Raw genomic sequence first — 13,820 nt, 5'->3', positions numbered from 1 at the left:
ACAACCCTCCATTTGGGATGTCACGTAGCAGTGTAGGCTGAGACTGATTTTAGGGTGGGATGAGTAGCAGAGACAGATGAAACTCAAGGAACAGAGACTTGGGCTTCAAAAGGCCTCTCCAGGAGATGGGAAGAAGGAAAGGAATGGGTTCTAGTGAACCACAAATGCAGTATGTCACTGGCAAAGATGAGAAATATCATGTAGGAGGAGAGCTGAGTAGTTTGAAGGCAAGTATAGAACCATCTCCGAGTGGGGCAGGGAAGGAGATGAGAGCAAGGCTGCTAAAAACAGTGCACAACCATTGCTTAGAATCACAGAAACATTCAGGTTGGAAAAGACCTCTAAGATCGTTGTGTTCAACCACCCAGCACTGCCAAGGCCACCACTAAACCATGTCCACAAGCACCAAATCCACATATCTTTTAAATCCCTCCAGGCATGGTGACTCCACCACTGCCCTGGGCGATCTGGTCCTACGCTTCACAACCTTTTTGGTAAAGAATTTTTTCCTAATAACCAATCAAAACCTCCCCTGGTAGCAACTTGAGGCTGTCTCCTCTTGTCCTGTCACTTATTCCCTGGGAGAAGAGACCAGTTCCCACCTGGCTCCCCCCTCCTGTCAGGGAGTTGCGGAGAGCAATAAGGTCCCTCGTGAGCCTCCTTTTCTCCGGGCTGAGCCCCCCCAGCTCCCTCAGCTGCTCCTCATCAGTCTTATGCTCCAGGCCCTTCCCCAGCTATGTTTCCCTCCTCTGGACACACTCCAGCCCCTCAATGTCTTTCTTGTAGCCAGGGCAGTGCTTCTCCCTCCTCACATTGTCTGAGGCCATTGAACAGCTACGTAACGCGAAGTTCCCCCTGCTCTGAAAGGTCAGCTCAGAGCTCAGCTCGCGTCCCGGTTCTTCCATCTGCTCCTCATTTTCCCCTTTTCCTCCTGCCCAGACACAGCTGCCTGCCCTGCTCACGTCAGCAGCCCCTGCACAGCCAATCCCCCCATTCCCCTCCCGGCTTTACGAGGACAAGTGACCCCGGCATGCCGAGGCACTGACGGCACATCCAGGGGAGGGGAACCACTCTGCAGCATGGGTGCTCCTCTGAAAGCTTGATGAACAATGTCCCAGGGGATCCCGGCCCCAGCGCCTGGTTCTGCCCAACGAGAAACACATTTCCACCAACATCTGCTTTTCCTCTGCTTCCAGCGTGCTCTCGTGCAAACCTGGGGCTGTGCTTCATTTTGGGGATGGGCCAGGTGGTCTTTTGGCAAAGGCTACACATGTCCTCCAGATTTCCCTCGTTCTAAAGGCTGCTGTCATCTCACCAGAAAAGGTGGCCGTGGGAAGCACCAAAAAAACGCAGTTAAACCAGCAGTGGTTGGTGGCCCTCCTGCAGCAAATCCCTCCACAGCAGCAGGGAGACCTGAGCACACACCTGGACCCCTGCAGAGCCCACAGCCAGGACAACGAGGGCTCCACCACCACAACCACGGGCCGGTTCCTGAGCAGGGCCTGGCAGACACAGCAACACGACCAGGCAGGGCTAACCAAAGGTAGATCTGTTTGCCCAGGACTTTGTCTAAAAACTGTCATTCTCTCTCCTGAGATGCTCATTCTTCTGCATTTCTAACACTGTGTTTTCCTCAGAGACCATGCCTGTCTCATGAATCAATGGAGCCTCCTAACCGATCTGCAATTACCAATTATTCTGTGAATTTTGTATAAAAGAACCATTTATGCTGTAGTTTTCAGTCACCGACACTGCCAGTTCACCCCAGGACACCATCCACTGCAAACCTACGTGTCACTCCAGCCACCAGCACAAAGAACCAGAGGAACACCATGGTGTGCTGCAAGAAGGACCACTCAGATGTCAGACGAGAAAAGCAACCTGCCAGTTCCCCTCCATCTTTGGGGTAAAGTGCTCTTCTTCCCTGCAGAAGTCATTTAAGGTAATTTTCTCTAAAAGGAACTTCCAAGGTCAGTTTTTTGGCATAAGAAAAGAGTAAAAGCATCACTGATCTCTGGTGCATTCATTTCCATTCTTGCAAGTTCAGGAGCAGGAAGCAAGGCAGGCTCTCAGACTAAGATTTGCACTCCAAAACCCAGGAGCTTATGATCACTGACACTTAGTGCAAATTACAGAGGCAAGTGTTGTGATCCATGATCAATGGGATGTCAAAACCAAATCAAACACAAGCAGAAGATCAGCACATCCCAGCATTCTTTATAGCTGCTACAGCAATGTTACCAGAATACGCCATAGGATTAAAAATAGAAACTAAATCCTCTCTGGAGTTTCAAAAATAATAATAAACCTACAGAACTTCATAAAGAAAAAAACTGTTTCTGCTGTAAAGTTTTATTGTAGGGCACAAACCCCTCCTCTTAGGATGTTGAGTATAAAAATACTGAAATCATCTTATAAAATCTGTTTTCCCTTTTGGCCCTGTTTCCAGAGCTCTGGATCACTTCATCCCTTTAAAGCTTCCTTTGTTTGCAGCTCAGTTATAAACCAGCAGCTTACAAACAAAGCACTGCTAGTCGAGGGATGAATGTGTCACTACACCTATCCCTGACACCAAACACCATTTAATATCCACCTACAACTTCTGCATTTGCACCACATCCTCCTCCTGAAGCAGCTCGGAGTTTATTTGATCGCCCTGAAGGGAACTAAATAATTAAATCAGTTTGACTACACAACTGGATGTAATAAAACCTGTCCATACGCTTGTGCTGAATAATACTCTTAAACCTGCTTTATGTTTAGTTTCCTCCTTCTTCAGGTATACATCTTGCTTTGGAAATGCAATTATCCTCACCTCCTCATTAGATAAAGGTAACTAGTGCAGCCACAGCCATGTGGATGTATTAATTCAATGTTCACTGGGTTTCAAAGTCCAGAATAAGACCAGCCCCACAGCTCACCTGGACTGCAGGTCCTGGGGGTAAGAGAGAGAGGGAAAAAACTTTTGGAGATGTTATTGCCATTTTCCCAGTGCAGACATGGCAACAGAGTTGGAGGTCACTGCCAGTCCCTGCCACCATCCAGGAAAGCTGGAGCAGCCCCAAAATCCCCCAGCAGGAGCTGGGATGGGCAAAGTGCCAGGCTGCCCACTGGGACAGTGATGGTGCTCTGTCCTAGGGAACAGTCACAGTTTTCTCCCAGCATTTCTGGTTCTCGAACTCTGGAGAAGGGACAAACCTGCCACAGGCACTGCTAATCCTGCAGTGATTTGCCACATCCCACAAGGGCAAAAAGCCACCCTAAAACTGACATTAAGTAGCCCCTAAAACTGCCATTAAACAGCCCATTAGAGCCAAGCCTCACGTCTTGATTTCCAATGAATCAAAATCTTTGTTTCCAGCAGACCACTGGTGCATCTGTACAACCTCCTTGCTCCAGCGTCTTCAGGGTAGAGGCTGCTGCGGGCAGGGACCGCCTGAGGGAGACAAACCCCTTCCCTGGACACCAACAGCCCTGCTCACTCCCAGGCTTCCAGCTCCTCCCTCACTCTAAACTTACCCAAATCATTTGGTGAAGTCCTCAGTACCTTTGTGTTAGGGATGCAATGGCAGCACAGGTTTATTCTGCAGAATTAACCCCATCTCTCACCTCTCCCCTCCTGGGAAACACTGCTGTCCTCCCCAGGGAGGCTCACAGTGGTCCAGGGGAAGTGAAAACTGCAAACAGCTCTGGAATTCCCTTCCAATCCTTCTCCCTTGAGCTCCATGACACATGTAAAACTCAAGAGATGTTTGGGCATTCAAGGAGAATTGGGCAGGAGGGCACGAGGTGGAAGAGACAAGGAGGGAGTTCTCCTGACACACTCCTTCAGGAAAAAAAAAAATAAAAGAAAAAAAGAAAAAGTGGTATCAAGCACAGGAAGAAGAAGGCTATGATAGCCAAGAAGCCCCTTCCAGAGCATCAGGCAGTACAGGACTTGCTGCACCCATTCAAAAAACCAGGAATAGAGATGGAAACACGCTGTGAACATGGAGAACCTGGGCAATGGTTTTTACCAACCCATTACAACAAGCATTGAGCCCCTTGGAGCTGGAGCACCACGACCAGCCAAGTGCATTAGTGGGGATGAGGGGAGCCAGATGAGAGCCTGTGGTTTGAGATCCAGTTAGAACAAGGACTCCCTCCTTCTGCATGTCACAGCAGGACATCTCTGCTCCCAGGGAAAAATTTTTGGAGATGGGTAAATGAGGATCTATCTCAATACCTGAGGCTCTTTCACCAGTGTCCTCAAATTTGGCCACTTACAGCTCCAAGTGGGACAAATCCCAAAGCCTTCACTAACTTTGCAGCCCAGTGAACTCTTAGGCCAGAGCATGAATACCACCATGAAAGGGCTCAAGTATTTCACTCCTATAAACATTATTGCACAGGCTTCTGCCTTTTAGGGCTAAATCCCTCAAAAGCTGTTGCTGATAAAGAAGGAGGCAAGAGGATTAAAAAAAAAAAAAAGAACTCAAAAAAGGTGAAGAAATTCAAGTCATGGAAAAAGACTGAGAGGACCACAGAGAGCAGATTAGAAGTTAATAAAAATAAAAGGAATGGCAGAATTACCGGGTAACCATCACGTCCTGACTGCCCCTGTGGGGGGGAACAAGGGAGACAAGTCAGTCAATGCATCTGTAGCAGCAGGACAACACAGCAGCTGGCAGGACATGGGGCCATCAGCTCCCCAGCCAGCCCTGGCACTGAACTCCTGAGAAACCTCTCAGGGCAATTTTCCTATCGCAGTGGTCACAACTACAGCTTATTTTGCCCAGATTTTTCGTCTCGTGCTTCCCCCCTTTGGCTACTTACCCAGGGCTTTGCCAACTTGCACCCATCCCTGCTGTCTATGCTCACTCCCTGCTGCCTCTGGAGCCAGGGATGTGCATGGCACACACTGGATCCTGGCCATAAACCTGCCTTGGGATGGGGGTACCAAGAGGTTTGGAAACACCCCAGGGGTTGGGGAGAGGTCAAGGAGGCCGTGGTTGCTGAGCCAGGGGCCAGGACAGCAGTCACTGAGCTCCAACCTCCTGCTCCAGCACTTGATTCAGCGAAGGTTTCCCCCTCTTAGATCCATCACTTTCCTCACAGGATGCAGCTCTCTCAGCTCACATCTAAGCTTTGCTTTGCAATGAAGCAGAAAGCACAGCTGATGCCACGGGGAAAGACCCTGCTCAAGTTGCCAGTAACACCTGCGAGATCAGCAGAAGGAAACGCAGCCCACTTGGGATATTTCACCTTCTCTGCTCCCCTCGGGAGGTTCCCAAAGGCGTTTACAGCCCGAGCTGCCGTTAAACACGCCGTGAGCCACAGCAGAGCCTGCTGCAAGCCAGACCTGAGGCAGACTCCCTGGAAGGAGCTGTTAAGTATTAGCTGGTACACAAGTAGGCAGTAAAGCGTGTTGCTGGTACAGCAACGTCATCTGCTACCACAAACACAGGTTATGTCAGCATGCTGCAGGAGTCAGGCATTTCTCATGGCATGGAACAGCCCCCTCTCTCTTTCCCTGAGTGCCCCTGTGGCCTCTCATGCCTCCTGTAGCACCCTCCTGATCCATCCAGAAAGTGTTGACTTCGACAACCGCCTATTTAACAAATTACAGTCTCGGGATAAAGTGTACAGTGAGATTTTTATGGAGACGTATGGCACTGGAGCACACACGGATAAATAGGAAACACTTGTAACGCCCAGCCCTCGCTAATACGTAATGTGTTTGCTAATATCTGGGACTGTAAATGTTTAATTACAGTCTGTGGTAAGTCTATCTTTCAATTGTAGAAATTTCCTACCCAGCATGTGATTTTAATACCCTCCAAAACAGAGATTTTTATGGCATATCTGAGCAGAAACCCCCTCACTCACAGACAGGACAATCAATCATCCAGCAGCCACAAATCCTGTACCACAAATTCTACTAATTTCATACATATAACTAGATTATAACAGCCAAAAAAAAAAAAATATCAGAACAACTGCTACTAGGAAACAACAGAATTGAGGATACAGTTTGAGCAGTGTGATGCTGTACATGTAAGGAGTAATTGATTCCTTATGGCCAAAATCAAGAAACAAAGGAAACTAATAAATACAGTACTGCTGAAATAAAATAACATTGTGGTTCTGTGGGTTCTAGGACTTATATATTATGCTTAAAGAAGTCTCTGGCAAATCCTGCTTATGCTAAAAAGCAGGATTTAAAAAAAAAAAAAAAAAAGGCAAAAAAACCCCAAACCAAAAATGAACTAAACCAGGAGCTGTCTTTTAAAGAAGGGCAAGGGGAGAGGGGGAAAAAAAAAGATAAAAAATGTCTTGTTTGTGTTAAATCTCCCCTGTGCTCTGTTTGCAATTCAATAGTGCCGTGGGAACCAGGAAATGAAACCAACTAGAGACAAAGAAAAATTAATAGTGCACCATATGTTGCCTATGTCAAATCACATACAATAAACGTGACCAGACAGCACACGTGAGGCACTGTGTGTAACCCAGCCGGCTGCGTGTGGGCTGATAACAGCCCCTGAGCAGGAGCAGAACCAAAACAGCCAAATACATCCATTTTAAATTAGCCAAAGCACTTCAGCCAAGAGGAAAATGTCCCTTAAAAGGTGTATATATGGAGTTTTAAATAGGCAACATCCCAGTATCCTCTTCACTTGTAACCTGCCAGTGAGTGAGAAATTACTCGCTTTCTTAAATAATTAAGCCGAATTGCATGAATGGCATATTGAAAAAAAAAAAAAATAAGTAAGTGCCAGGTAGAAGCCCTGTGGGGACCAGCTCCAGCACCCAAAAGGCCTCCCTGGCTCCACACTCCCGTGCTCAGCCCCAGCAGATGCTCTCCACAACCTCCCAATGTGCTCCTTCAAAAGCCGCCCAAATAATCATTTTGCTCAACTCCCTCTTTAGTCTTTACACTAAAAAACAAACTTGAAATAGAAGCAAAGGGCTGAAATCCCAACCAAACCCACAGGCAGCATGGCTGATCCCAGGAGAACCAAAGCTATAGTGCTGTTACAACACTTCAAGTACATCTCCAATCACCTTTTGGCTTTTAAACACAGCCTGCACCTCCCCTCCTCCTCCTTTTGGGGAAAGAAAGGTAGAAAACTTGAAGCACCTAATACCCATAATCTCTTCTTTTTTTTTTTTTTTTTTTTAACAATCCCTCAGCAGCTTGGAGGGCACAAACAAAACATGAATTCTCACTCCAAAACCAGCAGGAGAACAACAGATCTGAACGTGGTGGCACAGCCAAAAGCACGTCTGAACACTTGGAAGGAGGAGTTGACACATTTTCAACTATTACCCCTTCAAACAACTATTTCCCCATAAATTTTCTCATTGCATTGGTAGAAATGCTCATTATTCTCCCTAGGACTTCAAAGAGAGAAGCAAGCAAGCTATGGTTTTCCCTCTAGCCCCCCTTGTGACCAAATCCGTATTAAATGATGGAAACACAACAGATAAGAAAAGCAAGACAAAGCTTTAGAACCAATGAACCCACCAACATGTTAAAATATTAGTACAGCACTGTTTCTGTTAAATGGAGACAGACTAAAGAACTCTTTAAAAGGAGAATTTTTTTTTTTACTGAATATTTTCTGAGCTTAAAATTACTGAAAGTCCCTCAGGGCAGCAAGTTCAACATTTTAAAATTCCCCTCCCCCCCTTCTATTTGTCTACAATCATAAAAAAAAACTCCAGCAGCATCTGGTACCAATTTTGCTTCCAGACACACCTCTACTAAAAAATGCCGTGCTTTTGCAAGGACACTGAAAGGCAGGGAAAGGGGGAGCCTTAACTTTGTTGATCCAACCAGTAAAATCCACGATACTTACTGCAGGTCCTGGAAAACAAAAGAAAAACAGAGAGAAAAAAAAAGTCACTTAATTGCAAAGAAAAAGCATAATCTGATAAAATAGCACATAGCAGTAACCAACATCAGATCTGTTCAGGACTTCCCAGTTCAATTCCCACGGGATGACTTTCCAGATGCACTTAACACCCTCTGCATCCTCCTGTTGCAGGACCATCTCACCCGTGCTGCTGGCACAGCAGTGCTGACAGGGGTGCAAAACCAGTCTTTTCCCACCTTTTGTCCAGTGTGACTGGGGATTACAAACAGAAGCATCCAGGCTTCACGGATATGAAGAGCCATCCCCTCTCCCCCCACAAGACCATGCACAGGCCAGGAGGGCCTGGGGCATCCCCTGTAACCACAGAGCAGTGCCAGCAAAAAGCAGGCAGATGTGGCTGGAAAAACGTGCAAACTTTTATAAATAAAAACTATATTTTCACCATGGATCTTATTTTTTCTTCAGGTTGTGCAAGAGGAGAGGGAGATAGGCTTGCAAAAGCCAGAGGAGCAGTGCATTGGGCACCTGACGAGGACATTGTTACAGCTTCCACAGATCCCAGATGCTGCTGTTGCTTGGTTCCTGTCACTCTCTGACCCCAAAACATGTCACACAACCCCGCAGTCCTGTGTCACTTCCACGTGGCCGCTGCTCAAGGGCTCTGCCATGCCCAGAGGCAGCCAGGGAGCTGATGCACAGTGCCTTTGATCCAGGGAAATGCCCCTCACATCTTCTTGAGACTTCAGGTGCCACAGTCTGACACTGTGATTCGTGGCAGTAGAAGAAAAAAACCAAACATCTCCCCCATATTCTCCAGCAGTGCAGGGCTTTTCACCATCTGCCACCCCAATTTCTATAGTTTTCCCTCTGCTTGCCCAGGCTGGTGCTACACAGAGGTGAACACTGAGCTCTAATCCAAAGCAACCCACATTGCACTCCTGTTCATGAGGCAGCCTATAGCTCTGTTCTACTTCTTCATGCTCTGATCAAAACCAGAAACTAATCACATTTAGAAAAGAAAAAACGTGAGGAAAATTAAAATAGAAGGGGGGAAAAAAAATCAGCTTTGTTCATCCTAGGTTATTCAACAATATTAATAAAGAAGCATATTTCAAGCAAATGCCTCTTCAAGGTTTTTAAAATTAATTTTAAAACTAAAACATTGTTAAGTTGAATTTAGAAAAAAAACCCACAAAGGCCAAAAAACCAAGAAAAGCTTGAGAATGAGGACTGGCACCAAGTAAAGACTGGCAGTGAACCAAGAACCATCCCCTCAACCTGTGTCTGTCACCTGAACACAGTCAGTGTCACACACAGCCACAGCCGAGTGCACATGGAGGGCAGGAGACAACCTCCACATCTCCCTCCGTGTCAGCAGACCATTTTCTTTAGTGCCAAAATTCACACAGGCTCTGAACTCGCTCCCCTTGGTTTAATTTCTTCTGAATACAGAAGTCAGTGGCTCTCTGCCAGTTTATTAACTGAGAATCATAAACCCGATTTATTAACTCACACCGAGCTGCCCACAAAAGCCCTTCTGTGGAAAAGTCAAAGACTGAGTCTCAAATAAGAAGCAGACAGGAAATTATTTTAATATGGGATTTCAATCATGTACCAATTATAATCTCTTTGGAATTTGTTGCCTTTTAGCCTTTTCTCGGCTACTGTTTTTAACCCCAACATGTGCAGGAAAGTGCCCTTTAAAGTGATTCCCTCTCAAATCCAGGAATCACTGTTGACTGGGGGGAGGTCTGTGTATGGACCCTGGCATGTTCTCCAGCCACATCAGTGGAGTTACACTACTCTTTCACTGTGCTGTGAAACAGAGCTAGATAATTCTCCATTAAGGCATAAAGTGAAACCTATTGAACCAATCTCTTCTCCTCCCAGGAACAACATCACTTTCTGGCTTGCAGAACATGTTTTTCAACAGCCCAGCCACAAAACACTTGTTTCCTATGGAAGAAAGTCAAATATTTTGCAAGCCAACAATACATAATGACGTTGATCATGTACCCAGGGGCTGCCCCCCACCCAGCCATCTCACCAGTGTGGGCACATTGCATAAGAGGCATGATCTTCTCAGAGAAATTTGCCAGAATTTACTGCTAATAATTTTGACTAGTGAGAATCAGGAAGAATGAAACCACTTAGAAATTCTTCTCATAACAAATAGAAGTGGGAAGCAGCCTTTGTGTATTTAAATTTCCATAAAAAATTAACTTGGGGGCTGATTTCAGAAGGAGGAGAAGAAAGACAAAATAATCTGCAAACACACAGATTTTGGTCTATGATTGATTTGCTCTGAAGAAGGATGATGCTCCTGTTCACCAGCAGTGAACACCTAGTGCCCAAGTCTGCAAGGGATGGAGAAATTTGGAAACACCAAGAGATTCCTTAAGAACATGGACAGCTGTGCTAGCAGGAGGTGAAAATCGAAACGCATTAAAAATAAATGACCCAGATTTCCTGATCGACTAACATTAATGTTATTTTGTATATCCAAAGCCCTAGCAGGTCACAGTGGCATCATCCCCAGCAGTACACAAACATATGGGAAATGACAGGTCACAGTCTTTTATTTCTAAGTATTTTGCAGCTTGGGAATTTTGGGATAAGATATCATTTCTGTTAAATGTGCAAGTTTTCCTGCCATGAGAGAGGAGAGCCAGGCAGGGGAAACAAAACCAGCCAGACCTTCCCAACAGCTCAGGAAGAGTCAGAGGGGGCTTTGCTGCAGCCTTAATGGGCAAAGAGCCCATCCCCAAGGTAGTAAACATGTGTGGCCACCTGAAGATGTAAAAAATGCTAATTTAAAACCAATATGTATACACTCACATAAATGTCTATATAAACACGCAGCTATGAGTATTTATACACACATACAATATGTATATACATATATATAGAGCTGTTAATTCAGGATGCTGGAAGGGGAGTAACTGAGTCATGGGCAACAAGGAAGGAGAACAACTGCTATAGTCATAAGAAGTCACAGAGAATCTGGGAAAATGATTTGTCACTGTGTATTGAACTCTAACTCCTAGCTAGGCAAAAATCTAAATGCGGGACAAGTTAGATTTTTCCTGAAGTTCAGCAGAAAAAGAAGTCCTTGGGTATAAGAAATACAAGGAAGAGTGAAACACGCCAAATAAATACAAATTTCTGCATGATTTACCCACATACACCCAGACACATGCTTACTGAATAAGAACAACTCCATATTTGCACTTGTTCACTCAGTCACATGGTCAATAGGTTTAAAAGGGTAAATCTTAATATGTAAAATATTAGATTTCAGTCCATGCAGACCTGGGAGAGAGATAACATTTCCCTGCACAGAAATCACTTTGTGTTTTTTCTTAAAAAAAGCTTTAGACTCTTCCCTGTTCTAGGATATTTGTACAAACAGGATAGCTGTAAGAAAAAAAACCCACCCAAACAAACAAAAAAACCTCTGAATTAAAACTTTCTTAGAAGTTCAAATTAAAGTAACATTTGCAGGGCAATGTAAATTTGGAAACCAAAAGTAGTGGGTGGTGAGCAGAAGACTTTTATCCCAATTCAGCGGTTTCAACACACTCCCCCAACAAGTGTTACTGAAATGGAAAAACTTTGCAAACAAAGCTTTTACTGCCAGAAACAAGCAATAGTGCCAAGTCAGTATTTTCCAATTAAATTAGACTTCATTAAAAAAAATGCCCTCTCAGGCCTACCTGTAAGGGCAATTTTGTAGCTGTAGCTGTTCACAGTTGATGCAAACAGGGGCTACCCAACACCACAGCCATCAGCTTTGGGTGTTAATGTCCAGAACCAGCTCTTGCTTCATGTGAGGAGAGCAGAGACATACCCAGAGACTTTCCAGACTGAGCATTTCATGTCTATTTTCTCCTGTTTTATCCTGAGGGATATTCTGAGGTACAGAGCAGTTTTTGGGTCAATCTTCAAGCCAGGGGAAGAAAGCAGCGTGATGTTACAAGAGACATGAGCATCACCTCCCACCAGCTAGTTATGCAAAGACTTTGAACAAATATTTAAACTAAATTCCCAAATCCTGGATCTGATTCATCCATCCTTCAGGAACACCCCGGTATGGATCAATCTTTAAAAAAAATAAACGTAGAGCCCAGGGAGGGCTGCACAGCCATATCCATCCCACTCACAGAGCACCAGGTGGCAGCAAGAGGGGAAGCAAAATCTCCCAGGTCCCTGGAGAAAATCCATGTTATTTCACAGACACTCACTCCAGCAGTTGAACTGTGTCCTCACTGGGACATGTCACGTTGAAAGAATAAGCTAAACATGACATTAAACCTGATTTTGCCTTTGGCACGGAAAAAGAACTGTATCTGAGACGTGCAGGCTGGCTGTCAGCACCAGCCACGAGTGCTGCAAAACCTTCCTTCCACCTCACACTCAGAGAAGGCTGAAAATCCCACATGAAATTATATTAAAATGGGTTTTCCTTTTTATACACCAGCTATTTCCGTGGGTGGGTGCCCGTGGGTCTTCAAGGCTGTGCTTAACTTTCCAGCTGCAAAAGAAATCTGATTACACTCATGTACAGGAATAAGAACGTTGGGACCTGTGTGTTGGTTCTGGCAGGGTTGGGATGGAGCTTGGACGTGCTGGACCAGACCAAACAGCCACAGGGAGCTCAAGTATGACACCCACCCAGGGAAGCTGCTGCTTTGAGTTTCCAGGCCTCACGGTAGCAACAGTGGAATAAATCGGTTATTAAAAGTAACCTCTTTCACAGTGGTGGTGCCTGGGTGACTGTCACTGCAGTGACCAGCTCTGGGGCATGTCTGCTGTTCCACTGCTGCATCAGTGATTCCCACAGGGCCAGGTGATGGAGAGAGTAAATAAAATGTGTCAGATGGAGCCATTTGACTCAATTACTCCCTGGTTTGTTCAGCTGGGCTGACAGCAGCAGAAACACTCCCCCAATACTTGATCTTTGTGGCTGAGGTCAGGGAAGGGATGACAGTGGGGACAACTGTGCCCACATAGGAAGCTCAGGGGAAGGCTGGGGTTTAGCACAGGCCTCCCCTTGCCCTCCAGGGCTTCCCGTGGGGAAAACTTGTTGCCTTTATGCGTCTCTGCAACAAAATAAACTAAGCCAAGCCCAGAGTCAGAACCCCAGCAAAACCCACAGCCTGCCCTCAGCAGGTCCCAGGGGCAATGGTGGCTCATCCCCATGGTTTAACAAGTGCTTTAACAAGTCCAGCCAGACTTGCCCCACTCCCAAACAGTCTAAATAGTTAATTTCCCCCACCCCCAGAAATGGTTTATGGTATGGTGTCTTTCTGTGGTAGAGAGCACGTTTTCAGGATGATGGATTCAGGATTCTTAGTTTAGAGAAACACAATTCTTGGATTAATATTTTTTTTTTTTTAAATCTGAATCCATCACGGCAAAAGAAAAAAACAAATTTCAGTCTTGGTTTAAATCAGTAGGAGGGATGTGATTTAAAAGGGACAGAAGTATCTCTTAAAAGTTTCTCTGATTGTTTCTTAGAGATGTAAGTTGAAAGTTTCAATATAAATCAGAAAAAAGTTTTTCAACATGACCATTTTCAACAGTTGCCAGAAAAAATGCTCCCCTTGGCTGGGCTGAGCCTTCTGGCTCTCCAACAGCATTTGTCTGGAGTCCGTGAAGCTCCAACCAGGCAGTGTCCCTCAGGATGGACACCGGCGTGCTGCACAACAAAGTTTTATTCACATTTATCAGCTGTAGTGAAGGAACAAGGACCTGGTTTATGTGTGGTCAGGTTCTCAAACAAATATAGGAATATATATTCAAGCTATCTGGAAAAACAAACATCTGGCAGCTCAGCTAAGAGCAATACACGGCAGGACTCCTGCTCTCCGTGTGTCTCTGCAGTGCAGAGGGACAATCCACAGGGACTGAGCTGCATTCCTGGGATTTCACTGGTGTGTATCTCTGGGCACAGGGGTG

At 45.5% G+C, this 13,820-nt stretch overlaps 1 protein-coding gene across 1 annotated transcript in view; it reads right to left on the bottom strand.

The window, feature by feature from the left end:
- The window catches only part of COL23A1 (collagen type XXIII alpha 1 chain), a 173,237-nt gene that overhangs the window by 34,932 nt on the left and 124,485 nt on the right, over nt 1-13,820 (bottom strand). The window contains exons 3-4 of the mRNA XM_027643211.1: nt 7,842-7,849; nt 4,573-4,599 (exon numbers count right to left, since the gene is read on the bottom strand). Coding sequence (XP_027499012.1) covers nt 4,573-4,599; nt 7,842-7,849 — 35 coding nt within the window. The remainder of the gene's footprint in view (nt 1-4,572; nt 4,600-7,841; nt 7,850-13,820) is intronic.

The sequence above is a fragment of the Corapipo altera genome, unplaced genomic scaffold (assembly GCF_003945725.1).
Source record: "Corapipo altera isolate COAL_440 unplaced genomic scaffold, ASM394572v1 75, whole genome shotgun sequence".
Lineage (NCBI taxonomy): Eukaryota > Metazoa > Chordata > Aves > Passeriformes > Pipridae > Corapipo > Corapipo altera.
This window is presented reverse-complemented; position numbering and strand designations above follow the sequence as displayed.